The sequence below is a fragment of the Anser anser genome (genome assembly GCF_964211835.1).
Source record: "Anser anser genome assembly, chromosome: 12".
Taxonomy (NCBI): domain Eukaryota; kingdom Metazoa; phylum Chordata; class Aves; order Anseriformes; family Anatidae; genus Anser; species Anser anser.
Window position 1 is genome coordinate 16,323,583 of NC_139733.1, and position 26,686 is coordinate 16,350,268.

General features: G+C 46.3%; 1 protein-coding gene across 13 annotated transcripts in view; it reads right to left on the reverse strand.

Moving 5' to 3' along the window:
- CADPS (calcium dependent secretion activator) overlaps nt 1–26,686 on the reverse strand; it is a 202,774-nt gene that overhangs the window by 73,336 nt on the left and 102,752 nt on the right. For 8 of the 13 annotated variants that reach the window (XM_083795704.1, XM_083795703.1, XM_083795702.1 and 5 more), the window contains exons 10-13: nt 20,184–20,292; nt 19,119–19,331; nt 8,470–8,606; nt 3,005–3,192 (exon numbers count right to left, since the gene is read on the reverse strand). In XM_083795704.1, the coding sequence (XP_083651830.1) occupies nt 3,005–3,192; nt 8,470–8,606; nt 19,119–19,331; nt 20,184–20,292 (647 nt within the window). Of the gene's footprint in view, nt 1–1,771; nt 1,937–3,004; nt 3,193–8,469; nt 8,607–19,118; nt 19,332–20,183; nt 20,293–26,686 lie in introns of all 13 variants that reach the window. The other 5 variants (XM_083795708.1, XM_083795707.1, XM_083795706.1 and 2 more) reach the window with 1 other exon arrangement.

Consider the following 26,686-nt stretch of genomic DNA (forward strand, 5'->3'; position numbering starts at 1 on the left):
GGAGGTGCATTTCCACCAGCAGCCACCCCGCTCCTGTCCCGGGCGCGCCGCGGTGCCGGACAGGCGAGGCAGCGTCCCCGCGCTGACGCCTGTCATCCTGTCAGCCCCGACCTCCGGGCTGTCCCCGGCATCCGAGCGCAGCCTCCCCGCACCTCCCCGCTGACTGCGAGCGACTGGTGTCTGGCCGCCTGACCTTACACAAACGCGATGCAAACAGACAGCCCACCTCAGCTCCATCACTGTCTGCCGCTAATAGCGGAGATTGATAGCCACATGGAGTTATCTCCCTGCTCGACCTTCGTTACTGGGTGGCATATTCTGACTGACAGCCAGCCTCCTTCTGGAGAAAGCTAAACTACCCAACGTTGGTGGTGTGTTTTGTTTTGTTTTGTTTTGTTTTTCTGTCGAAAAGTGGAGTAACTTCCTCTTACAGAGAAAATCAAATCAACACTTTCTTGGGTTGGACAGAAAAAAAAAAAGAAGCCTTTGTTAAACAGAAAGACATCTCCTGACTTGAATCTGCTGGAAGATGCTGTCGGGCGCGGTGCTGGCTGCTGTGCCATCCCAAGCAAGGGCACGTTCCTGCCTCTGCAAAACACACACGGGAAGTTTTCTGCTCTGCAGTGAGCTATAGGTCTGCGGGGCAGAGTATGGCCCCCGGCTAGCCCTAAGGTGATGAGCAATGCGTGGGTGTGGGAGGTGCGAGGAAGGGACGCAGTGAAAGCAAACCCAGCTTTACGCACAGCCCGCGATTGCCAGTAAGCACCGCACGGATAAATACTGCCTTCCCTGCATGCTCTGCCACCCAGCTCTCCAGTGCATGATGCAAGTGGCCTAAGCAGCTTTCCAAAAAGAAATCACGACTCTTCCACTTCGCTATTCGCTATTCTATTAGTAGAAACGGAAGACACGGAGTCACATTTTCTCCCGCAGACCCCCTGCGGTTCTTTATGGCTTCCTGATGGCAGAGGCCAGGAAACACGGCACCCCGCAGTCTCCACACCAAACTCTCGCCGTGTGCGCCCGCAGTCCCGGGGACAAGCGTGATGCTGCAGCCCCGCAGTGCCCAGGTCCCGACCGAGAGAGAGCACGTCCCTTCAGCTTCCTGGCCTGGAGTCAGCCATCGGCTAAAGACAGCTAAGTCAGGGTGAAGCACATCGTTCCTTTTTTGGAATATTTTAACCAAATTTAACAGCCCAGCTGTCCATCTGGAAGCATCTGGCTGTGTCCCAGTGAGGCACAGCCGCCACCCGCAGCTCCAGGGACCAGCACGGGCACGGCACTGGGCTCTGCGCATCCCATAAGGCTTGAAGCAGGATGGATTTGCCAAGCACTCAGCTCTCCAGCCCCAGTGGGAGGGCATCCCCGCGGCACCATCAGATACCTCCTGCCACTGACCCGATGAAGAGGAAGCTGTGGCTCTGGTTGTGCTGGACCCTGTGAAGAGGCACACGGGGTAGCCGTGACCAGCAGCCACCCTCCTCTCCGTTACACACTCCCTGAAAACAGGCTTTGAACCAGGCGGCGTCCCCAAACCAGCATCCTTCCTGACAAGGATGGGAGCTTTATGGGCGGCCAGGTCTGCACGCAGTCCCCTGAACACGCTGGGAACACAACGGTCCCTGATGCCCAGGGGACAGGGGCACCCAAAGGCGTCCCAGCAGAGGCCAACCCTGGCTGCCGCAGCCCCGCAGCCTGCCCAGTGTGCTCGGTGACCGAGGAGCCCGGCGCCAGCTACAACGCACTGCTGTGCACTGCGCGCTTCGCTTACCTTTTTGGCTCTGGATTCGGCTGGGATTTGGAATCTTTCCTTTTTTTGGACTCCTTTTTGGAATCCTTTTTTGTCTCCACTTCAGCGGCGGAGGCATGAGACACTTTGCCCCCCTCGCCGTCTGCGCTTGGCTGTGACCCGCCAAGCAACTCTGCCATGTGGTGGCTTTGGGGAGTGATTGGGACACGTGGGGGGAGGCCAGCAGCAAACGTGGAAGAAACAGAAAAAAGCATGAAATAAAAAGCACAAGACAAAAGGAAACTAAACCAAAGGCAAACAACTGAAATCAAAGAACAATTGGCAAAGAAGGAACAAACGAGCAAAAGAAAGTCATAACTAAAAAAGAAACTAAGGAAGCAAGGACTCGGTTTCCATGACAAGATGTATGAAACTAACTGCAAAGCAAGCGGCAGCCTTGCAACGTGAAACCTGGGCAATGTGTGCCATAATTCAGGATGCTATTTACCAGAGGGCTTATGAAAACACATAATTATAACACTCCTTTCTTCAGAAGCATTTGCAGGATAGAGAGCAATATCTCCAAGTATATAATGCAACTTAGCAGAAAAAACAACAAAACCAAACCAGAAAAAGAAGCTGCAATACATACCACAGCTGTCAATGAAATAAATAGAAAAGGAAAAAGCATAGCTCCGCTCCCTACCATCAAAGATTTGCCACATTTGAGAGAAAGGAATGGGCTGCTTCTGGAACTGGAATTCCTTTGCAACAGCAGCAAGACAAAATTTCCAATTATGCCTAAGCAATTCCAAGGCTGACGTCACGCCGCCTGCCGAAGAGACAGGGGTGCCCGAGGGCTTCGAGCACTTCTGTGCACTGAAGTTTGATCCTGCTGAAAATTTCACTGCTGCAACTTGTCAGATCCTCTCACGCAGCAACTAAATCAGCCCAGTATATTGTTTACTTCCATTATATTCAACCCATGACAGTCACATGTACGTCAACTCTAGTTTGCCCAGAACTGCATCTAGCAGGTGCCTGGGTAAGAAAGTTAAAAACCCTGATTTCTGGATCCCCTACGTGCATTTTTATTGCTTACATTAAACAAGCAACGAAACAAACAAACAAACTGACTATGCCACTAGAAGCGCTGCTGCCAAACATCCAATGTGAAAACAAATTGGGGACTGTTGTGCATTATCCAAGGAAACCTATATCTGACAAAGTCATCCCTTGCTGGCAGGGAGCTGCTAGCCAAAAATAATTCCTTACCTGTTGCCATGAACATGTGATGCACAAAAGGCAAAGCTGTAGTGAAGTAAGGTGGGGTCAATCATAGCTCCATTTTCTGCGCGCTCTAGCAAATCTCTGAGGTAGCAGAGATGTCTGTGACAGCCTCTCACTCCATTACGTGCACAATACTCATCTAGCACAAAGACCTGGCCAGGACTAAACCAGCCCTGTTTAGAAATAAAGAGACTTGATTTTAAATATAGGTTATTAAATACAAATGCTATCAGATTTGGAGGTGTAGTGGTCAACTGTTCTAATAAAGAAATACAAACCTAAGGCTACATTAAGAAAAAAGGAGAGGTCACTCTTAAACAAAACAGTCTGCATATCATCACCTAATCACAGCATATACTCAGTGCAACTGTTAACAAAAATACATTATGCTACCATTAACAGAAAATGTCATTTAAAATGCTGAAAAGTGAGGCCAGTTCATGTCAGTGTCTAGTAAAAAAAAAAAAAAAGAAAAGAAAAAAAAAGATTCACACCTTTAAAGAGATGACAAAGATTTGATTATTTAAGCAACATGAAACAGTGATCTCATTCTGGGGAAGGGACTGCACATTTGGCCGGGAGCGAGAAGAGTGATCTGGGGGAGAACAGGGAGGATTACACTGAACAACGGCTTCTCTTGCATCTGGCACGTAGGAACATCCTGAAGACGGAGGAAGGCAGTTCCCCAGCATCACACGGGGACGTTTCACATCGTCCTTGTTGTGTACCCTCGGCGATGCGCTCTGAGATCGCCCACCAGCCGGCAGGCCAGCGCTCCTCGGCATCGCAGCAAACATGAGCTCGGCTCACGGGCACGGTTTCTTTACACGTCCAGAAACCTCCAACGACTGCTGTCTGTCAGTCCTAAAGGCCTGGTGACACACGGCTGGCGGTGCAACGTCCATGCTCCCGAGGAGGACGCGGTGCCCTGCGAGGGGACGGCACAGCGCTCCGGCGAGCGTCCCAGGACAGCCGGAGCCGAGCGCGCCTCTGCCTTCAGCGAAGGCGCTAGCGAGAACGAGAATATTCTTGTAGATCGTAGATTTTCAAAATGCTGCAAAACCGTCAATATTTACATGGAAATTTGGGTGCTAAACAATTGCTAAGACGCAGCTCTGGAATGCATCAAGCTGCAAAATCTTTCATCGTTTAATTGAAAAGTTCCTGCAGCGGGCGGGAGAGTAGTTGAGGCAGAGCACTGCCCCTATAGGCAACTTCTTTGCCACCCCATCTGTTACCCCAAATGCTACATCTTAGAAACAACACTGCTGTGAAAGATTAAAATATATTTTCTACCACTCAGATGACACCAAATCTTTTCTAGATGCCAAAATAGCTGCTTTGAAAAGAGTTGAAGAAATATCAATTAAGAGCTCAAAGACATAGAGAAGGATTTGCTCATCCTTATTGGGCCAACTCCAAAACAGATTGAGAAAAGAATTAAAATAATGAGGGGAAAATGATAGATATAGGGAGTAGCTACAGTTCTGGGATCACTGGAAGTGCACATTTCAAAATGAAGACACAGAACAATGCAGATGGGACAGCACTCTGGAAGGCTATTTTTTGGGAGGGGTATATTTGCTTTCACTGCTTTTAGTGATATTTTTGTTTGCTTTTTGGTTAGTGGTATTGTGCTTGATTCTGGACTTATGTTGCCTGTTTGCTACATCCTTGGACCTTCTCTTCACCTTGTGTCTTTTCACACAAGTCTTTGGTGATTTCGTATGATAAAAATATAGAAATGCTGCAACTGCTCTGAAATAAAAAGATGTGTGCATTTGGTTACTGGGGTAGAAATGAGGTTTAAATTCTTATATTCACATAATATATATACAAAGGACTTAGTCCTTCCTACGGGGTGAAATCTTGGCACCACTGACATCAGTGGGAAGGCTGCCACTAATTTCCCTGGAGTCAGGTATCAAGCCTGGAGTTTGGGCTGAAGGAAGTAGGAGGCTAGACCTGGTGAACGGGAGTGCATCACATCGCTCCCCTGCACCAGGGTCTGAGAAGTGCTGCTCCTTGGTCAGACAGAAGGGATGGGGGCAAACACTTAAGATCACTCCCATGGCTCAACAAAGGGAAGTCTGAGCACAAGCTCAGAGGTTCAGTAACAAACCTCATACCTTGACAGCTCATGAGAGCATGCCCAAGGAAACTACAGGTAGAGAGATCCAGAGCCCAGGAAGACCAGGAGGTTTCCTTTTGCATGGCAGAGGTATGAAATAAAAATCCTGAACAGAGCTACAAAGGGGCAGTAAATGCTGTTCCCAAGGCCCCAGAAAAAAATCTAAGGTTTGAATAAAAGGCTGTATTCAGACAAATCCCCCACATCTTTAGGCAGATCCTGGCTCTTGATTAAGATTTGCCTGGCACAACCAACTGACAACCAGCCAGTCTGGCAAACGCAACTGATAGTGACGCACAGGGTGTTTCAACCCAACACAGCTAGGTGTAGCTCAGTTTGGGCTCCCAGATGGTCTTCAGTGGCATGGAGAAACGTAGAGGGGACATTGGAAGAAGGCTGTAGAGTGCAGGGAGCTCAACTGTGTTTGAGAAGCTCATCTGCATTAAGACAATGCCACATGTTCCTGGCCGCAGTGGGGAGTGCAATGGGAGCTTTTCAACTAGGTAAGGCAAGGCTTGATCAATCATTGGAGATTTTTCCAATGCAAAATGCAGTTTCTGTGAAAACCAGGATTTTTGAGGGAAAATATTCACTTGTCAATACCTGTATTTTCTCATTTACCATGGGAAAAAAACAGACAATATAATTTTGGTGGCCTGCTTTCTGGGCCTTTTCATGTGATCCCTTCACACATCATCTCTGCTAGACCGGGCTCTCCAGAAGACCACCTCTTGGTAAATACGATGCGGTGTGGTGTGACTCCCATGAATGGGACATACTGCTCCAGTAGGGATCTTGTTGCATGAGCCAGATGCTGGCAGTAGGTTGGGAAGTCTTGGGAAGAGTTGAAGGGCAGTCTCAGAAATAACACGTGTCCAAGCAGAAAGGAATGAAGATCCACGCATGCGTGGGATTGATATTAAGCTGGAAGAGCTGCACACTCTTTCCCTATCAGAAAGTCCAGGAAGAGCTGTGAAAGCAATTGTGCATTCAGCTTGAGGATGATGGGCAAGAGCCTCGGAAAGCAATGCCGACGACGCTCTTCCCCTTTCCCAGCACGGTGCTCTCTGCCAGCAAACATCACTTCTGCAATAGCTGAGATTAGTCAGACAGCCTGTTTGTTTTCATAGGGATGCCTGGCTCAGCCAGCGAGTAGGCTCACAATAACATTGTTTAACCTGGTTCCGCGGAAAGGAGGCAAAGCTGAGCTATCCTCTGTGTCAGGGTAAGCCACCGTGTCTGCCTAAGTCTTCCCTGGCACCTCCGTGTCCACAACAGAAAACAAGACGTGCAACAAGACAAAACTCTTCGCGACCTTGCATGTGAACATCCTGTAAGAAGAATAACAATCGCCCAGCAGCACAGAGGGGACAGGGCAGGCTTACCACAGGCTCACAGCTCCCACAGGCAAGCCAGCACAAGGGTATCACCAGCTTCCCACAAACACCTCAAGAGCAAAGGGAGCTCCTTGCAGTTGAACTCAAATTTTGCGGTCAGTCTGATTTAACTTCAAAATTAGGACAAAACCATACTAAAATAAAGAAGCAGTTGAGATCCAAGAGGAGGTGAACACAGCTCATTATTCTCTTCTTGACAACACTGTAATGGGTGATTTGAAAGAAGACGGTTAATTGGTGATGCTCTGCTCTGAGGAGACACAAGTCTTGGTGCTGAGGGGAGCTCCATCATTCCAGTAGTTTCTATCAAGGGTCTAAACATCTTGATAACAAGCAGAAGTATGGCTGGTGGGTGTCTTGAAGAGAAACATTATTAATAATTTCCAGTGACGGCCTCGTGACTCTCCTTCAGCCATGACTTTATTTCAAAGGCCTCAGCTCTCTCACCAGGCCCGAGGCTGCACAGAGACACACCAGCTGCAAGCCAACCTGTCAGACATGCATGGATGGGGATGGTCTTCCTAGTGCCAGCCATGCGTGGGGAGCAGAAGCCGCATGCCAAACCCACTGCCTGCCGGAGCAAAGACCTCGGTGGAACCGGTGAGAAACCCGCGGCAGGTCAGCCGACGCTCCCACCGAGCCTACTTGTACCACCTGGGGATCTGCAGGTCAGGTGCGCACTGCAGCCTTCCCCCAGCCCATCCTTACCTCAGGGGACGTCCACAACCGCTCCTCCTAGCCCTGCCTCTCACTAGGAAGGTGGTAACTCACTGCTGCTGCTGGCATTTACGGGATCTTGGTCTTTCTGAGATCAACCCTTGTGTGCGGTGCAAGGAGCTGAGCAGATGGGAGGGGCACCCTGATGCAGGGGCACTTGGAGGACAAGGTTGGAGCCTGACAGGCTTACTGGCTCAGCTGTGTTCTCATTTTGCCACTTTTAACAGAAAGCCACCTGATAGTGCCAGCTCCAGGAACTGCACAGCTGGCTAAAGGTGGAGACTACTGTCACAGGGAGGTCCTTCTGCTGAAGAAGTCAGTGATGACACCCCAGTGTGGAGATTCCTGTGCAGCATGAGGAGGACAGCAGGTCGGGATCTGTCCCGTGCCTTTCAGGACAGGACATACATTTCAGGCCTCATCCAACCCCTCTAGAAAGTTTTCATCCTGTTATTTTCTCAAAAACTAAGAGCCTCTTCATCCTTCTCACCAAAACTGCTGGAAATTCATTGTTCAAGTTGTACTGGTAAAGGTTATTTGTCATGTAAATCCTCACACTGCCTTGCAGCCCCCAAGCACTGCACTCCAGCCAAAGACAACTAGCTGTCCTGGAGCACCTCGGTGCCACCACCGTACAGAGCACGTTGCACGGAGGTGGCCTGAGAGCTGCGACCTGTGCTCATGGAATAACCAGGATGGGCATGCGACTGTGTGAGCAAGGACTGACCGCAGGATGCCTGCAGTTATCCATCTAGTCCCACCTGTTACCTGCTTGGGATCCCTGCCCATACACAGACACAAAGCTGGGCCATGGTTATTCCTGTAGTGACTCCATTGTCATGGGAGGTGGTACCAGACCTTCATCTTTCCCCTGCAATTTCATCCAAAAGACTCTGGAAGGCAGCGTAGGAAGCTGCAAAACTGCTTCTGCTCTCTACTGCACATCCCCACACAGGAGTTTGTCTTTGCAGGAAGAAACATTTTAAACATTGCAAACAGAAACGATAAAGACAGTGCTACTGGAGAAGAACAGCAGTCAGATCACTGGAGGTAGCCTCTCAAAAAGAAAATACCTCTGGCCCAAATTCAAACCTGGTGTAAACAGAAGTCAATCTTCCAGCAACAGGGGGATTAGCCCCCACTCGCACTAGCTTTGACTTTGCTGCTTGGTGTTTATATCACTAGAGACCAAAGAATATACTTGCCAGACAAGAATAGGAATCATTAAGTCTGTGGTCCAAAGTGAGGCGCTGAACCATCTCAAAGAGTGAAGCGTGGTCAAAGTTACAGGGATTGGAAGAGATAAATTCATCCATGCCATGCTTTTGAGCTCTATCTGCATCTGTTCATTTATACATATAGAGAAAGACACCATTTAGAGAGATATAACATATTTTAGTTGACAAATACAACAGAAAAATATACAGTATGAAGCATGAAAGCTAAATATCTCCTCTTCCCTACATTGCCATTAACTTTTCTCTTTGCAGGCTACATATACAATCTTCACCTCCCATTGTCAACTTGCATCAGTTATGGACGATCTTATTGCATTTAGGCAAAAGATTTTAGAATTAACATCGTGTCAACGGCTCGTTATAGTGCATTTATTCTGTACTTAAAAACAGAACACAAACCAAATAACTTACTCTGTATCTTACAATACACTATCATTTAACAGAGTTTTGGCTCACAGAAGTAAATTAGCTCCTATTTAGTTAGTTGTGGTTAATTATAATAGATTCTGCCATTCTAATGAAGTTATAGCTGTAGCATTTTTCTCTAAATTTACTAGGTTTTCTAGGTATCAAATCATTTACATTGTTCTTTATCCAAATGCCAATGTTTGCCTCCCAAGGCAATTTTTTTCTAACGGCGACTTTAAATGCTACCTCCAAGAAATAAAAAGACGCTCTTTTAAGCATTGCTAATAAGTTAAATTGATGTGTAGTTCGTTATCACTGAGGAGGTAACCTGATAGCACGCTGGAGCTGCCAGTCATCCTGACAGGGACACAATTTCCTCTGCTTGGATTACGAGCTGCCATTTTTTTTGTGAATTAACAGCCTCACCGTATTCACACATCTCTGCTTTGGGTGACGTTTACAGGCACTAACTCCTAGGGGCTAATTAATTAATCTCAACATGGTTATCTAAAAATACACCAAATTCACCGGTTGAAATGAAGCCGCTGATGCAGCCTGGGTGCGGCCAGCCGGGACCCCGCTGGGAGCAGGCTTTGTTCCACCAGCGACCGGGGAATTAAAAGACACCTTTCACTCGGTTTTGTCCGTGCTCAGCTTCCTACTATATGGGTTCTTGCCAAATCCTCGACAAATAGAATGGGATTTAAATCCTTCCCCTGTTTATAGCCTCCTAGGGGAACTGGGTGGCCTTGAAACAATGTGGCTGAAAGGACACAAAAATGCAGTTTTCCGCAGTAGTACTAAAAGGTAACTGTATTTGTTTTAAAACAAAATCGCTCTTTACCAGAAGAAACAGAAATCCTTAATTAAAAAGAAAAGAATAAAAGGAGCTTTAAATGATAATGAGATAGCATTCTTTTATGTATGTTTTATTTAACTATTTATATTAATCTGTGAAGGATGGCATGGCTTCCTAAGTACCTCGTTCATGTCTGTGCTCTCACATATTGCTGATCATTGAAAGCAATCTTTGCATTTTCTGTATAGTCTGTCGTTAGCTATATACAAACTATATAAATAACATCACCCACTGGAAGGAAATCAGACAAATTAAAACATGTAACATTTCAATTAGCTGCTAGCAATACTTAATTCAGCAGTGGCTGGCAATCTTCCTCATTAAAACCCTGCTGAATAAACGCTGTGTATTTCATTTTTTTTTTAAGCGGGTTCTACACTTTTTGAGGGTCTGTTCCTCTCTGTCACTTCATGCACTGACTCCTGCCCTCCTCCCCTCTGCCTCTCCCTCCAGTCCCAAATCCCCCCCTCTGCCTCTGCCGGCGGCTCCGTGCATTCAGCGCGGGGACAGGAAAGCAGCCGGCGGTGCCGAGCGAGATGGCGGCACCAGGGCTGGCTCTGGGGATGGGGACAAGCTCCCTGGCCAGAGCATCACCTCTACGGCACAGACAGTCTCTGGCATCCTTGGGTGGAAGGCATGAAGCCCACCCAGCCCCGGGTCTCACAGCAGCAGGCCAGATCCTGCCCATTTCGACAGCTTTCTGCCCCGTTATCTCTGTCCCTTTGGGCCAGGATCGATCTGATAGAGCTTGCTCCTGAAGAGTTCATCTCTGCTGCTTCTGACTCCATCCCTAGCGCCCACAAAATGCTTTAGCAGATATTAAAAATAGTCTGATAATGGATTGTTGCTCTCCCGGGTTCCTCTGAGTTGACTGCAAGCTGACAAATTGGCTGGAGGCCTTAATTTGCCAGCTTCACTCAGAGATTTTATTACTTTTCAATTAGGAGCCCTGATACACTGTCAATCCTCTTGCTCTGCAAGCAAGGCTCTGCGATTTGAGTAAATCAGCTGGAAACGTGAAGAGTCCCCTAGCCCTTTAGCTGGTGAACTTCTCTGCGCAGATGTGTGAGAAAGCATGTTGGAAATTAGTATTTTTTTTTTACTCCAAACTAATCAACTTCCCCCACTTCGTGTTCTCTGGAGAAGGCGGACACGGAGCACACCTCTGGGTGGCGTGAGCAGGCCGAAGCTCTGTGGTGCTGGCCGAGCAGAGGCTCTGGCTCGTGCTCGCTAAGATCTCTCTGCCCAGGGCAGGAGCACGGACAATTTCTGGCAATTGCTGAGAACTACAGGGCACTTGAATGGCCTTCACGACTGCCCATGCTCAGGGGAAATTTTACCTGTGGGCACCACTGTGTTGGGTGCTTGCTGCCGAACCCATTTCCCCAAACCTCCCCATCTCAGAACAACCACCGAAGAGGGAGGAAGCGGGCACGGCACCGCATGAGCCTGCAGGACCAAAACGCTTTTCAAGGAAATATGAGCATGAGTTCTGCTCAGTCGGTGATTTGACGTGTGGTTTTCTGACATGAAAAGGAAGACAAACAGCTGCAGTTCCCCCCACACCAGCCCAGTGCTGCAGATCCCACACCTCCAAATCAGCTGGGATAAAGCAGGTGTGGCTGGAACTGGAGCTGTCCCTGCGGGATGATGACACACACATGTATTTCTCTTAAATGTCACACCTGCACTGGTTTAGAGGCTTAAAATTCTTAAAAATAACTAGGAGCAGGTTAAAAAGGACAGTCCTATGCTAAACTTAGCTTCCCTTAATTATCAGAAGATAAACACATAATTTGTAATTTATTTTTGCATTTTGATTTTTCTAAGGGACTCACTTTTTAAAATGAAATTTAGGTATCAAATAGGTACCAAATTAGGTACCAAAAATAGGTATCAATTTAGGTACCAAAAACATTTAACTTCCTAGAAAATACAAAAAGACAAGGATTGTTCTAAATATATTGTTCCTCCACTCCAGACAGCTGATCTGTGATTTAAAATACTCCTGACATCTGCATATAAAGTTTTATATATAATCTTCCTCTTTCAGAATGGTTTGCCCAGTCTGATGAGATTTTAAATAAAGTACAAAGTGCGAGTGGCTAAGATTCGTACCCAAACTGTACAGCTAATTTGTAAGTACTTTAAATTAATTGTTTCAGTCAAATACAGCTGCTTTTTTGACCCTGTTCTGTTATTCCAGTCAAAAAGAAAGGAGAGACCAAAGAAAGAAAGTTATATGATGCTCCAGTAACTTACAATCCCTTTCCAAGGTGCCGTGCCAAGCTAGCTGGTGCTTCTTTGTTCAGGCCCCAGACAAAATGCTGCTGCAGGCCTCCAGAAGTTATCTTACATATTTAGACAAGCCGCACACAAGTGCAGCTGAAAGGTGTTCGATGGTGGTCTCAGAAGGGAGGCTGCGAGGAGAGGTAAATTGGCAGCACAGACTCCACAAACCTTTCTTCTTGAAAACTACAGACTCCGGCCTTTTGTGCTACACTCGGGGGCTCACATTATTGTCTGCTCTTAACTACTGCCTTTTTCATTTTGTTCATCTTTATCCAGTTTGCATTTTCCACTGACTCCATTAACTAGCCCTCCGTCAAACACGCACCCTGTGCAAGTGTTTGAAATCAGACCCTTCAAGGTTTGCCAGTGTCGGGAACACAAAGACTTCAACAACAACAACAACAACAACAATGAAAACCAAAGGACTGTCCCACCATTTTGTCCTATGTCCTCTCTTCCTCTTTATCTAGCTGTTGTTTAAAAAGGAAGAGACAAAACGGTCAAATATCTCATTCTTGGTTTTTTTGTTCGTTTGTTTGCTAGTTTGTTTTTTAAATGTATTTCACTGCTCTCTGCATTTCTTTGGCTAGAGTAATGATTTTGGCAGATTTTGCTCTGCGAGTGATGAAGTTAATATTGGGGGACAAGCTCCATAAAAGAATTCTTGTTATAAAAGGCTGTAGGTAGCCATTTTATTGTAAGAATTTTTTACTCCAGATTTCTTTCTTTTCATTAATGAATGACTTTTAGTACCAAAGGCAACTTAAAAATCCAGTAAATTTTACGACATGTTTGTTTATTAAAACAAAAAACAAAACCAAAAAAAAAAAACAAAAAAAAAAAAACGAAACCAAACAAGTGTAAATTAAAAGGTGACTTTGTATCTTACTCATCTGGAAAATGTGTGCTTGTCATATCTGCTTGACATTACAAGAATGAAGATGTGGTTTGGACAGTAACAAACAATGACACTAGTCAACCTCATCAGGAGACATGAAATAAAGGAATGACAATGATTGATGGCAGCTATTCATTTACAGATACGTCTAGAAAAGTCTTCACTGGCATGGTCGGGCAAGTGGGAGAAGTTCTCCCGTCCTGGGGGTGAGGGGCGGCGGCGTGCCCACTCTCGACTGGGCGCTCTAAGGGGCGGCGAGGTCCCCTCGTGCTCTGGCTGACTGCGCAGGGCTAGCTACACGCTCGGGCTGCAACTTGTGAAAGACGTACGGAGGGGAAGAGCCTGGAACCTCATTTTGTTTGGCCGTGTGGAGCGAGAGGCTTTACAAGCAGATAGCGGTGTTCTGGGGGAAAGATAACGTGCCAGGCTTAAAAATGCCAAGAGCGCTGCTTACGGGCAAGCTGCTGGCAACAATGGCTGCTGACTTACCCGTCCCCTTCTCGGGTGCACCGTGGCACTGCCACCGCCGAAAGGGGACCGTGCGTGTCCCGGGCTGCGCCCCCTGTGCACAGCACGGCGAGCGGCATCGCGGCAAGAGGCATCGCGGCGAGCAGCATCACAGTGAGCTGCATCCCACTGCCGCCGCCCTGCCAGCAGTCCCGGCGCTCAGCCGGCTCAGCTCGCCCCTCAGCTGGGTGCCTACGGCCTCCTCTTTCATTTTGTTCCATCTTAGAAGGTAGCTTGAAATTTAATCGGCTGCTTGTTCCTTTGTTTTATTGTTTTTCCCTTGCTGCAAACAAATTCCTTCCTGCTCGAGATGCAATTTTAAGAAATGGTTAAGGATTTTCCTGTACATCACCAGACACACGGTGCACTGAATTGAAACCTACGTTACCTGACGTTTGGTTGTTAAATGAATAAGAATTTGTACTATGCACTTATATAATTCCTCGTGTAGTAAGTTAGAAGCACATTTTTAGAACAGCTATTTATAACAGAGAGCATTGTTTTGCAGCTTTTTTATAGCTATTTAAAGATATTTTGAATTGGATGACTGTGGAACCCTGCGAATTTATATTTCATAAGTTAGAGCCCCATGCTTCTTAAAGCATGTTGAAGTGATTTACAGGCTATATTTCAAATTCATGCAAGTTGTGTGAGAACTGAATTAACATTTTAATTCTGCATTCCTGCAATGAAGCATCTGCAAGTTGACAATACAGAAGACACAGCAGCGTTCTCATGATATCTCTATCTATCTAACAAAAATAAAGCAATTAAAGCACAAAACCAATAAAAAAATCTAACAGGATAGCAATGCATTGTAGTGCAAATACATGTAATGTTGCCAGACCCAAGTTCATTCATTCGTTCACTCTTTCTTTCTTTCTTTCAAAGTGGCAAAAATCTGTATTTCCATCAAATTAAACTTTTTGCAGTAAAGTCTGGTAAGAATCCTCTTTGGAAATCCAAACATTTAGAAAAGAAAAAAGAAAGAAAAAAGGAAGTGTCTGCTGAGAAGGAATTCTGCCTGCTACCCAGGGGTATAGTTACACACGCGCACATACTCACACACAGAAAAAAAAAAGAAGAAAAAGAAACAAAAGGCGAAAGGAGAAAAAAGGAGTCTCGACTGATGGCCAGGAGGGATGACACCACCTGTTCCTTCTCATAATTGCATTCAGATACTCTGGATACATATTTGCCAGCTCTCATGACCCACTGATGCTATTCCCTCCTAAGGAAAGCAGGCACTCACCAGGTATTAGAGAAGCAAGCTTTTGGCACCAATAGAGGATTTGTGTATTTAAGTATGTGTTTACGCCTGAACAAAGACTAAAGGGAAGCTCTTTTACAGCATGAGTTTGTGCTTTTATCTTTTTGAAAGCAGATGTCCCAGTAGGAAAAGGTAACGATACTGGACAAAATAATAATTCCTCTGCTTTATCCTTTAGCAAGCGTTGCTTTGATTAGTGGCTGAGACCCCCACTAAAAGATGTTTTTACAATTATTTGGGGGAACAGCAGCAGCCCCTCTGTGCCTGACGTATTTCGCTGCCAAAATCATCCCCTGCTGTGTTGACTTGAGAGGAAACTACCAAACCTGGATGACTCAGGCTTGCTCTCACAAGGCATGCGTGCAGGTGGAGGGGCATTTTTTGGCTTCTGTGGAGTCCTGCACCTCGTCTAGACCTCGTCGGGTCTCCTGCCCTACTTTGCTAGGCTTTGAGGAGTCCGTGGTTAGCCCCGCACGCTGGTGCACTGCACCAAGCTTGGCATCGGAACGGAAGGAAAGGATATTGTGAGAGTGCAAAATGATCTGTTTTCAGGCAGTAAGCAGTCAACTAGATGTAAATTCCATGAAACAAAAGAAGGTATTATTTACAGTTTTATTGTGATGTTAATTAATATTTACATCTTGGAATGAAAAATAGAAATGTTAATGATTGGCTTTACTAAGAGGATCACTTGATGCCAATGTGAAAGCCAGGGAGAGAAGGCAATTATGCAAACATCACATGCATCCTAATTTCAGTATGGAAACTTACATTTCAAACCTAAATTCAGGAAAATAACATGGAAAGTTTGTACTACAAAATCTAAACATGAGAAAGATTTAAGAGAAGAAAAAGCACATTGCATATGTCAGATAATCTAGTCTGATTATCTGAGCTGTGCTAGCTACAGGGAAGCACTTACCCTTGAGTCCAGCTAGAAGTTAGCAGGGTAAGAAGGAACAAACCAGAATAACATAAAGACTAGCAACAAGGCTCAGGAAAGCAGACAGGAGCCCTAACCTAGCAGCTAAATATTTGGGTTCAAGCAAAGAATGAAAAAGAAACTTAAAGAAAACCAAACCAACGAAAAATAAAAAAACACAGCTGAAAAATTTCTTATGAAGCTCAATAAACCTAGCTACTTATTATGGGGGAACAAATCATTACAAATTCGCAAAACAACCAACTCTTTGTATATGGTGTGATTAACGGTCATTAAATATAAACAGACATTAAAAATGAAATATAACCACAAGTGATACGTAAGACAATTACTGACCAATCTTTCATGTTAAAAAGAAAACGGTTTCAAAAAAAAATGAATGCTGAGCATGTTTGGGAATTTTGTTCAATGCATCACTAACACAGAACGAACAAAGGCTGGTGCTTTCAGACAAGTGACCACTTTTATGAAGCTTAAATATTGCCAAAAGGTGTAGTATGTATTGGCAGCATTATTGACCATAATACTGTGCATGATTTCAACAGTAAACAAGAACAGTTTTTTTTTTTTTTCTTTTATAATGCAAATATTGGAGAAAAGCACAACTTTGCGGTAATGGATTTTTTCTTTCAAACTGTAGCAAAATAAAAAAGCAAAACTTTTCACTCTAACAGGGATTGTTCACCCACATAAAAAGGACTGTACTCATACAAAAATTAATGAATAGCAGGATCTATTTTTTCTGTACTTCAAATGCAAATAAAATATATTCCACCCTTGTTCGGAGCTGTCTGCTTACTTCCAAGACAAGTGTTGCTATTGAAAGCCCGATGAGAATTTCAGTAGTGCTCTGAGTTTGTATTTATTAATTCGAATGAGGCGGGAACCAAATGAATTCACTATTGCTCCCAAGTTTCTCAAACAGCAAAATATGTTCTTCTCAAGTTTGTTTAACAGGCAGCTCCGTTACAGGAGTGGAAGGCTGGATTTTCTCTGCATGTGCATGCATGCGCATGTGCCACCTCGGACTGCTACAACATGAATGCTAGAACGACAGTTACTCATCAAACTGCTTAACATTTACTTCTTTGCAAACCCTTCATTTACCATAGCCTCTAATAAGCACAAAAATATGACACGTATAAAGATAAATAAAACGTCTTGCAAAAGTCCTTACCTTTCTGCAGGTCAAAAAATAAAAATAATTTTAAAACAACAACAACAACAAAAAACAGTAACAAACCAAGACCCTTTAAAAATGCAATACTTGATACGATTGAATTTAAAGACTGAAGGAGCTGAGAAGTGTATTTGTGTATTTAAGACTCGTGATAAGCCATCATGTGTGGCATGCATGATTCACTTCTGCTGCTTCTTATTAAACTGCTGTGCCCAATGACTTTTTTCAATGAGCATCGCTGCATACATACATTAAAATATGAAAAACGAGCAGGCCTTGCTGCTGAGATGATGGGATACTGCGGCATGCACCCCTCCTCCTCCTGCAGGATGAAGACTCGGTGCACCAAGAGGTTCCACAGGGATCCAGATCCAAAGCAGGAGGAGGAAGGAATACTGAGGAACAAACGCACTATTTGCACAGCCTGGTGGATGCTGAAGAAGCAAGTCGTGAGCAGGGTGAGGAGCCGAGTGGTTTCCACGCTTTGGCACAACACATCTGGAAGGGTTTTCCAGAAAAAAGGGGAGCCTGAAGCCACCCAGCTTGTGAGGAAGACACGTTGCTGATGGAAAGAGGGTGGTGGCATGAAGAGGCTGAATGATCTGGATTTGGAGCTGGTATTGAGTGAGGGAAACCAGTCAGATCCTGACCCCCAGATGCCCTGCAGGTCCTGGGGTGAAATCTCCCAGGGAACCTAAGTCTGGGTTTGGCTCTCCTCACTCACACAGCACTTGCTGTGCAGGGTGACAACACCTCATGGCCCTGAGCACCTCCTTTCCTTCCCCAAAATCCTGGCAGGCTTTTTGCTGCAGGTGCTGCCAGGCAATTACGATGTGTCTGAGAAAGAGATCTGCCCTCCTCCCCCAGGAGACCCCACGTATGGGTCTGGCAAAATGAAGACTCCATAAACTCCAGCAGAAAGTGCCTGGTATTTCCTACAACTTTTTGACTCAACATTTTGGGTAGAGGTAAACACAACCCACTTGTAGGAAGCCAATGCCTACCTCCCATCTTGGCTTTCTAAGATGTGTTCTTCCCTCCAGACCCCAATCCTTTACACCTTCTGCCCCACCCAAATCAGTTACTTGAATGGGATGAACAGGATGAGGGGCAGTGAAATGGAAATACTGCCTATGTGTCTACCAAGCTGCATCATGCTACATCCTCATTCACAGCAGCAGCAACGCAAGGCAGACAGGAGTCCAACATAAGCAGAAATGCGGAGGACACACACACAAAAAGGGCAAACAGCGGTTTTCTGCTCTAAAATTGATTGTACAGATGTATGTCTTGCACTGTTATTTTTTATAAATATTGCCATGAAGAAGTTAAACCCATAAAAAAGATGTGCAGATGATATTTGTAAGCCGGGGTAGATTTTCTGAGTTCCTTATAACAAGGGATTAAAAATCAAAACAGCCTCCTAGAGACTATTTTAACTGTTAAAATCTGATAAAATTATAATTTACTAATATTTACACTTTTCCTTATTTTAGTTCTATTTTATCATACTAATTCCTCACTTTTGCTGAAATGAATGAGAACTGCTGTATGTTACACCACAAAGGGATTTGAGATGTGCTACCGAGGTTCCATGAAAAAAAATGAGCGAAGAGAATTTGTCTGGTTCAGAATCAAACTACATTTTCAAGACAAAACAAATTGCTCTAAATTTGAAATTAACAGAACTGGGTATAACTGCACAGGACATGCTGCATAACTACAACTTAAAAGATGATTGCTTTAAATTCACATCTAACTGGCCTGCAAAGCAACCTGTTAAAAATACCATATGTTTTCCTACAGTTGAATATTCAACAGTAGACCTCTTTTTTTGTGTGCATTTCATACTTGCAAGATTTGCACCTGTAGTTCTGAGCACGTGATACATTTGATAGACGACTAATGGCATTAATGAATTGCTCTGATCTCGGTCTGCAGTTTATTGTGTGGGGGTAAACGGGTGTCTGCAGAAAGCAAGTCGGGTCTTGGGCTCTCAGATCCCAGTCTCTTATTTATCAAGTATTGCACTTTCAAATAATCATTGACAATTTCCCCAAGGAATTTTGTTTCTTGGGCTTGGTTGTGTTAAACACACACATTAACTGGTTCTGGATCCACTGATGTAAAAAGCAGCTTAATGGTAACGAAAAAGAACTGTTTTGGAATCAAAAACACGTGCGTGAATATTGATTTATATCAGTGCAGAAAATCTTTCCATCAAAGACTTCTGCCCTCTAGGAGAACTTATTTACTTACAAAATTGAGAGATTGGGGCGTCTAGCTGGGGAACATTTCCTCCTTTAGCATTTAGCTTTTGCACTTGGGTAGGCGGCACAGGTTTGTGAGACTGGCCGGTGGCTCGGTACATGGCTTGGACCCACAGGATGCGGTCCTGCTCATCGTCACTTGCAAAAATCACCGTGTCTCCTTCCTTCACGGCGTTGAAGAATGCTCTGCCACCTTCCAAACCTGCCAGGAGAGGAAGGCAGGCTTTGAAAGTGGCACCGGATTTCCACAGACTTTGAGGCTGGCAATGGGCATTCCCCGGCCACCCACAGCCCCACCGCTCTGGGTGCCCCCCAGCGAACCCAGAGCTCGCCCTGCACAAAAGCTGCTTGGCTGGATGCTCGTTTCCATCTCTGCCCCGATTCAGCGCCCTTCTTCCCATCTCCCCACCATCAGAATAAAGCTGGTATCAAGTTCTTGATGACAAACCTAGTATGTCTTTTATCGCCTCCTCTGGGGGACACCGTTATCCAGGGCACGGGGAGGATCAACACGCTCAGTGTGTTGCCCCTCTGAAATAAAAGAAAGGTGGTGCTCCTCTGCTTGAAGGAGTGTCCCAGCACCATGTACACAAGCAGGCACCTCCTGGTACCTGGGGCCTTCCTGCCCCTTCCCCTCACATACATCTACCAGAGAGAAAATGGGAGAGGCAAAAATGCTGGGTCGGTCCCATAAATATTTTCTACAATAAGGACAGGCACAGCTGCTAACCTTCTATTTAGAGAATATAATCTGGAGGCAGAGGTTAGGATTATCGCTCAATCTGTGCATTCAGTTCCCAGCCAAATTGCACTGGGATGTACGCATCTAATTCACTTAGGCTCCCCAGAAAAGACGAGTCTTTCCCTCCTCTTGTGCAACTCCTTCCATCTATTTATAGTAAAGTCATGCATAGCTAATGATCAGTCTAAACACAAACATATTTACAATAAATGCTGATCACAGTTCAGCTGCAAGCAGGGAGGGAGGATCCCAGCTGGGGAGCTGCGTTCAGCGCCGCGAGCCCGAGCGGCAGCAAGCGGCCGGCTGCCCTACCTGGCTGCGGGTCGGTGTAGTCCACAGTGTATCCGTCGAGCTGCAGCAGCTCTTGAGGTTCGGCTTTTTTCTCCCGGTAGCTGCACATAGCAAACGTATATTGACTAACCTGGAGGAAATCACAAAGCTAAGATGGCACCGGGTGACCACGACAAGGCATTTCCAAGCTGCTTACGAATGTGGTTTACGGGGACTGGGGTGTGTGGGGTCATTTTGATAGTCATTGCCTATGAGACACGCTAAACTTTTACCACGCTTTCTCAAAGCACTCTCTTAACACCCCTTACCGAGGCAGGCACCTAATTCCCTGCATCGGTACATACAGGGGTTTAATTTCCTCCCGACGAGGGAGCGCCACGCTTTAAAAAACTCTATCACTCATCCCCAGACAAGTGCAAGAGTGACACCCTGTCACAAACAATGCGAGCTAAATTGCTAGGTGCCAGTCATATTAAAGCAATCTTAAGATCCCACTGATCTCGGCAGTTGTTGTCATCAGTGCTGTAAATGGCAGCTCTCACTCCTCTGAGGTACCATCTGCATGACACGATGCATTCAATGTCAAGCTCTTGACGGAAGCCGACTCGGCTGCGGGGGCTCTGCCAGGCCCTCCCATCGCCGTCGGGAGGCCATCAGCCCGCATCAAGGCCCCGCTCGCGCTCCCCGCGCCGCGATCTGGATGGGCGGCGAGGAGCCCGGCCGGAGAGGAGAGGGGAGGAGAAGGGAGGATTCTCCGTGCTCCAGGCTAGGAACTCACGGGGGAATTTACTGTCAAATGATTTCAAGTGACTTTGGGAAGGTTGTGTCACATCTCGGACGCCTTACGTAATTTTATTAGGGTGGACATCTTCTTGACCTCTGGAGGAAACTTTGACTTCCGAGGGATCTTTAAAACTCTGGTGGGTGGCAGAGGATCGTACTCGTCATTTTTTGGGAGTTGGGAAAGATCCTGAAAGATGGGCTTCACGCGAGCAGCTGCTCCCTCTGCATCAAGCAAGCAGCTGGGGGATTTTGCCTCCAAACTCCAGAGAAACCGTTCTGTTATAAATACACACCCAGCATATATTTTGGTGGCATCTACCGCTAATAAAATGTCATTTATTTAAATCGGGGGAGCCGTCTATTGGCTCAGCATCCCCAGCCGGCGCTCGGTATCTTGCTGCCCTCTACGGGCCTCCGCTAGCTGCCAGCCCGCTCTCGGCAGCCCCTGCCTGCGCTGAGCCTTCCTCCAGGAACAGCTCCAGAAACCACCTAAGAATAAACCCTATCATTAACACGTTTGTGGGAGTAGGACTAAAAGTGATGCTTTCAGCATCTTGCATCTTCCTTCGAGCTACCAGCTCGGATGAAAGATTGACACGTAACAGACCAATAGCAGGAGCACACCGGTGCACATTGCACGCTGAATGCGTACCCTCGTACCGGCAACACAAAAATTAAAAAGATTAACGCAAAGAAATCTAAAAATAACCCAGTGCCCCTCAGCACAACATTCAGGCGACTCCTGCTCATTCAGTCAGACGTGCAGTATGTTGCTGCCATCTCCTGGACAAACTCCGGAATGAGCTTTATTTACGACAAGATCCTGCTGCTTTCGTCTGAATGCCAGGGGTTTGGTTTCTCTGCCTTAGACAGCCTGAACTTAGGGGCTACAAGATAAATTCAATTCCTGAAATGATTTCCTGCTAATCTACGCCGACATTGATGGAAAACATTGATACAAGCAATGCTTTTTTAATCCTGCAAACTTTTAGCAACAGGTAAAATCCTTTCAGTAGGTCAGAGTTTCTTGTGCTCTGGCTCTGAAGATGAGGTCTGAATTTCCAGCTCCTCCTCATGTACAAATAACTCACCTCATCTTTGAACCCAGTAAATATTATCCATCTCTATCGATAAGGCAACCATACCGACACAACCATAACAGACGGAAACACAGAGGCTTTTCAAAGCTTACACCTCTCATGTTAAAAGTTACAGAAGAGGTGTGGATGAAAGACTTTGGCGGAGCCATGCTGGGATAGGTGCAAAGCAAGCTGCTCTCTCCTGTTAGCATTCACATGGTTCCCTTGGAAGAAGCTGGCCTACATCATTACTACAAGAAATCTCCAACAGACACCTACAGGCCAGGCTACAACGTGTGGGGCCAGCTCTCCTCTGGGATCACGTCCAACTGCTGCTCCACTAATGCAGCTCGAGCCCAAAGCCCAAGCCCCAGGTTGCCCAAGAGGTCACTCACGAGCCTGGCAGCAGACAAGCTCGGATCAGGCTGGAAGGAGGAGACAGCTATTTGCTGCTGATGTCCTCTGGAAAAGGAGCCAACAGCGCCGTGCAGAGTGCCCACACCGAAACAACTCGAGCTAGCAACTTCAAGGGCTGACATGCCACATGTTGCAGCCTAGAGCTTTACTGCTTGGGGTCAGAAATAAACTGATGCCCTGGCTACCAGTGAGATGTGGTTCCTTCCATTTATGAGTGATGTTAAAGAAAAATCCTACAAAATGAGATCCTAGGAAGCGCGGTATGTCCCTATCTCGCATTGCTGCTGAGCAGTGCTGCAGGGTCAAGTGGAGATTGCAGCTCGCCTCTCATCAGTCCTCTAATACGGCGTGTTACAGGGCCTGCCTTCTGCAGCAGCTTAGAAGTGGCCAGACAAGTGAAACAGTTAATAGCAGAAATTAATCTTACAGCCTGCTGAGTTCACACTGAACCATAGCTGAGTATGAGAGCGAGCAGATGGGATGGGCGAGATGAATGGTTTGAGTAATTGAAAAAAACACGGGTAGAGAGGAAACCGAAGGAAGACAGAGGAGAAATCTCTGCCCAGGGAGGGACAAACTCTCAGAGCAGCTGGGACTTCATCCAGGGACAAGATGAGGGCCAGGAAAGGAGCATCTAGGGAAGCTGAACTGAGCGAAACTAAAAGAAGGGAAGTAATCCAAGGCTGCCCTGGCTGGTTCCTTACAAAAAAGGGAAAATGCTTTGAAAAATAATTTGAGACAGAAGAACAGGAGGAACAAAGTAGGAGAAAAAAAGAGAAAAAGACAAAGAAATTGAGAAAAGGGGAAACAGACAGCTGGAGACAAATGCCAAAGTTCACTATTCCCAGACTGCTAAATTAGATCTGACTTTCTTGGCACTTGACCATATTCTGTCACCAGCTATATAACCCGACTGATTAATACATACAGTAGATCTGTATTAACCAGTACTGACTTCATCCCTGTTTTTCCACCAAGTACTCCTGCCCTAGCCAGCACCACGTGCCCGAGAATCCTGCTCAAACCTGTTAATTGTCATCCCTCGCACTCCGAGCACCACACAGCTCAGTCATTCGCTCCCCCTTTCCCCGTGTTGACATAACACCGCCCCGCTTGGGTTAAATTCTTAAATGGACCTTTCCTAGATTAACAGCATGCATTTTGTCCCAAGGGAGAGAAACTGTGCTAAGATACTGCCAGTTGTAATACAGCTTTCCACTTTGATGGGAGACTCTTGTCCTCTGGTTGCAGCTGTATGTTGCCTCCCGAGCCCTTTACTGACACAAATGAGCAGAGGAAATGATCTGGCTTAAAGAAACAAATGTGAAAACAACGGTTTTCACATCTCAGCACATCCGTTCATCCCTAAACAATTGCACATAGCAGTTGTCCTAGCCTCCAAGTGGGAGGTGTGCGTGTTTTCTCCTCAGGCAGGTCTGCGGGATGGGAAGCCGTGCCCGCTACAGCAGCTCGCCCCGTGCAGATAGGACAGCAGGCTCTGCTTCAGCCAGGTGGAGCCAGCTGCGCGGCTGTTCAACCAGCAGTTCCCAAACGTTTTGTATCATCAACACCCAAGGGTTTCTCAGGAGTCACCACCTACGCCCAGTTTTCAGTGAGGGTCTAGCTGAAAACATGATTTAGTACGATGACGGGGACCAGCTATGGGTCATTCACCTTGACCTGAGGACTACCATCTAGGACTGCTGGTGTAGTATACTGCAATTCTGCCAAATTATTTTCCAGTTCTGCTGGTTATCTGGAGTTACTGAATACTTACTTCATTTCATTTTATCCCGAGTCAGCTGAGTTTCGCTAAAAGCAGGAGCTGTCACCATTAGTCTAAATTATAACGAGCGCAGGGAGTCTGTCACTAGAACAATAGATCCAGGCGAAGACACTGCAACTGGTTTTAATCTGCAGAGAGCTGATCTGCTTCCAACAGCATTCTGCAAACACCATCAGACACACTCAGCTGAAAACTGCTTCAAGCTACTCAGCAGACATGTCATCCAGGTACCATGGAGTGTTACTTCCCATATGCTGCCAGAGCACAGAAATGGGGTTATGACAAGAGTAAAACAGATTCAGTCTGAAATCTCGATGTAATTAATTCATTTGCCCTTAAGAATCATTAGAGATTTCCTATTGCAAAGCTGGCAAGCCCACCAAAAGCAGCAATAGTGTTGTTGCCAGTAGAGGACATCAGACCTTGCAAAGAATTAATACAGGCTCTGTCAGCTCCCAGAAATCCCAGCTTTCGTGTGAGCAAGGGTCCAATTGACAAACTGGCTGAAAATCGTATTTTGTGCTCAGGCAGCCGATACAGCAACTTAGGAAACAATGATAACGTGTGCGCTGGATGTACAATTTCTTTCCTAACCAGTCACAGAGAATGCTGCCCTAAATTGTCCCACTGCTTTCGCTTACCACCGCCACTGGCATGACTGCTGCCTTTACGAAGCATTTTCCTCACTTGCGATGCTGCGGACCATTTCCATCCAAGCTCAGGGCCATATTCTGCCATCGCTTTCACGCTGCATATCTCAGGATTTAAAATTAGGCAAGTAACGAGTCTCTGCCATGTAATTTACATCTAATCAGTATTCTGCTCTTCTGCTGCTCATCTCAAAGGGTGTCTACGAGAAGGGTGGGCAGCGTGCAGAGAGGACTGCGATTCATTCGAAAGAGGAAACTATCCCCTCCGTCGCATGGGTGCACGCTGGAGGAGCGCATGCACTGGCTCTGCAAGCTGCTCCGCGCTGCCCACCCTTACCGGGGGGTGAACGAAACCCCCCCAGCAAGGCATGTGCTGAAGAGGTAGGGCCCAGCTCCAGGAGTGGGACAAAGGAACTGCTCTCACCCACTACACCCAAACAAACCATCTCCTGTACTGCCTTCGCAGCTACACAGCCACAGAAGGTGCGAGGGATTATTCCACCCAAATTACAAGTGAGTTATTGCTCCTTTCCCCTTCTCTCTGGGGCTTACAGAAGCCAAGTCGCAGTGGGAATGCTCCCTGTAGAGCTCCTTTTTCCATGTACATGTGCAAAGCCCCCGTTCATCCCGGCGAGGCATCGCTGACAGAAAAGAGCCAAACTGCCATCAACACCTTCCTCCACGGTGCCGCCTATGCAGCTTGGCACCTTTGAGCCTTGTTTAGATGGCTAGGAAGAGTCTGAGTATTTATTACCGTGAATTTCTTAACCTCTGGCACAAGACACCACTGCACAGCACTGAAGGAACCGAGGCTGGACCAGCTGCCTCCACCTGAAATGGGGAAAGCGGGGCAGGAGAGGACACAGGACCTGGAGGATGAGGTTACTCCGCAAGGGAGGGGAGAGGAGACGGAGTTGCAGCAGAAGATGCTACAGGTAAGGGACAGAGACAAGGGATAGGAAAGAAAACATTTATTCATCCAGACTTAGATCCCTGTCCTCTTAGCCGTCTCACGCACTGACCACAATACCCCACAGGAACTTTATGGGCTCTAACTCTTGGCTCCGGTGCCAGCAGGAGCCTGGTGTTGATGCCTGAGCTCCTGACACGCAGGCTGCTCCTCGTCCATTCTTTCTGTAAGTAAGCCGGCTCACCTTCCTGCCAGGGTTATTCCCTGTCTGTGCTTCCGCAGAGTTCAGAGCATTCTGGACATCAACACCTTTGCTGCCAATCCCTGTTCGTATCAGCACCCATCCTTTGCATTGCATGAAAAGCAAATGACAAACATACGGACAGCAAAGTATTTTTATTCCATCTTTATTGCCTGCTGACATGTTCAATATGCTCAAACTACATCTGAGGGACTGCATAGAGAGTGTTTCTTGTTTATATTTGATGTACGGCAGAACACTTTACATTGCACCAAATGTTGAGCAAACGGTAACATAACAGAGAAGCTGCAGCGGCAGCTGGAATTTCTGAGGTGGGCTACAGAGACTCTCTGGGGGCAAAAGTCTGCTCATCTTATTCAAATGAACTGCTTTTCTGGCCAAATTCTGCTCGTATATGCCAACTGACGAACACAGACCTAGTAACAGGAGAAAACATGGAATAACTGAGCAGTTCAATTCCACTGCAAGCTGAGAAATATATGGCAGCTAAAAATGAGAGCTGTAACTGCAGCCCCACAGAAAGGCTGGACAAACGGCTCCTGAGAGAGACATGGGGATTAATGCCCAAACCTGCAAACCCTCGCACACAAGAATACTGATATATTTATTTATGGGGGAAGCTATTTGAGGAAAGAGG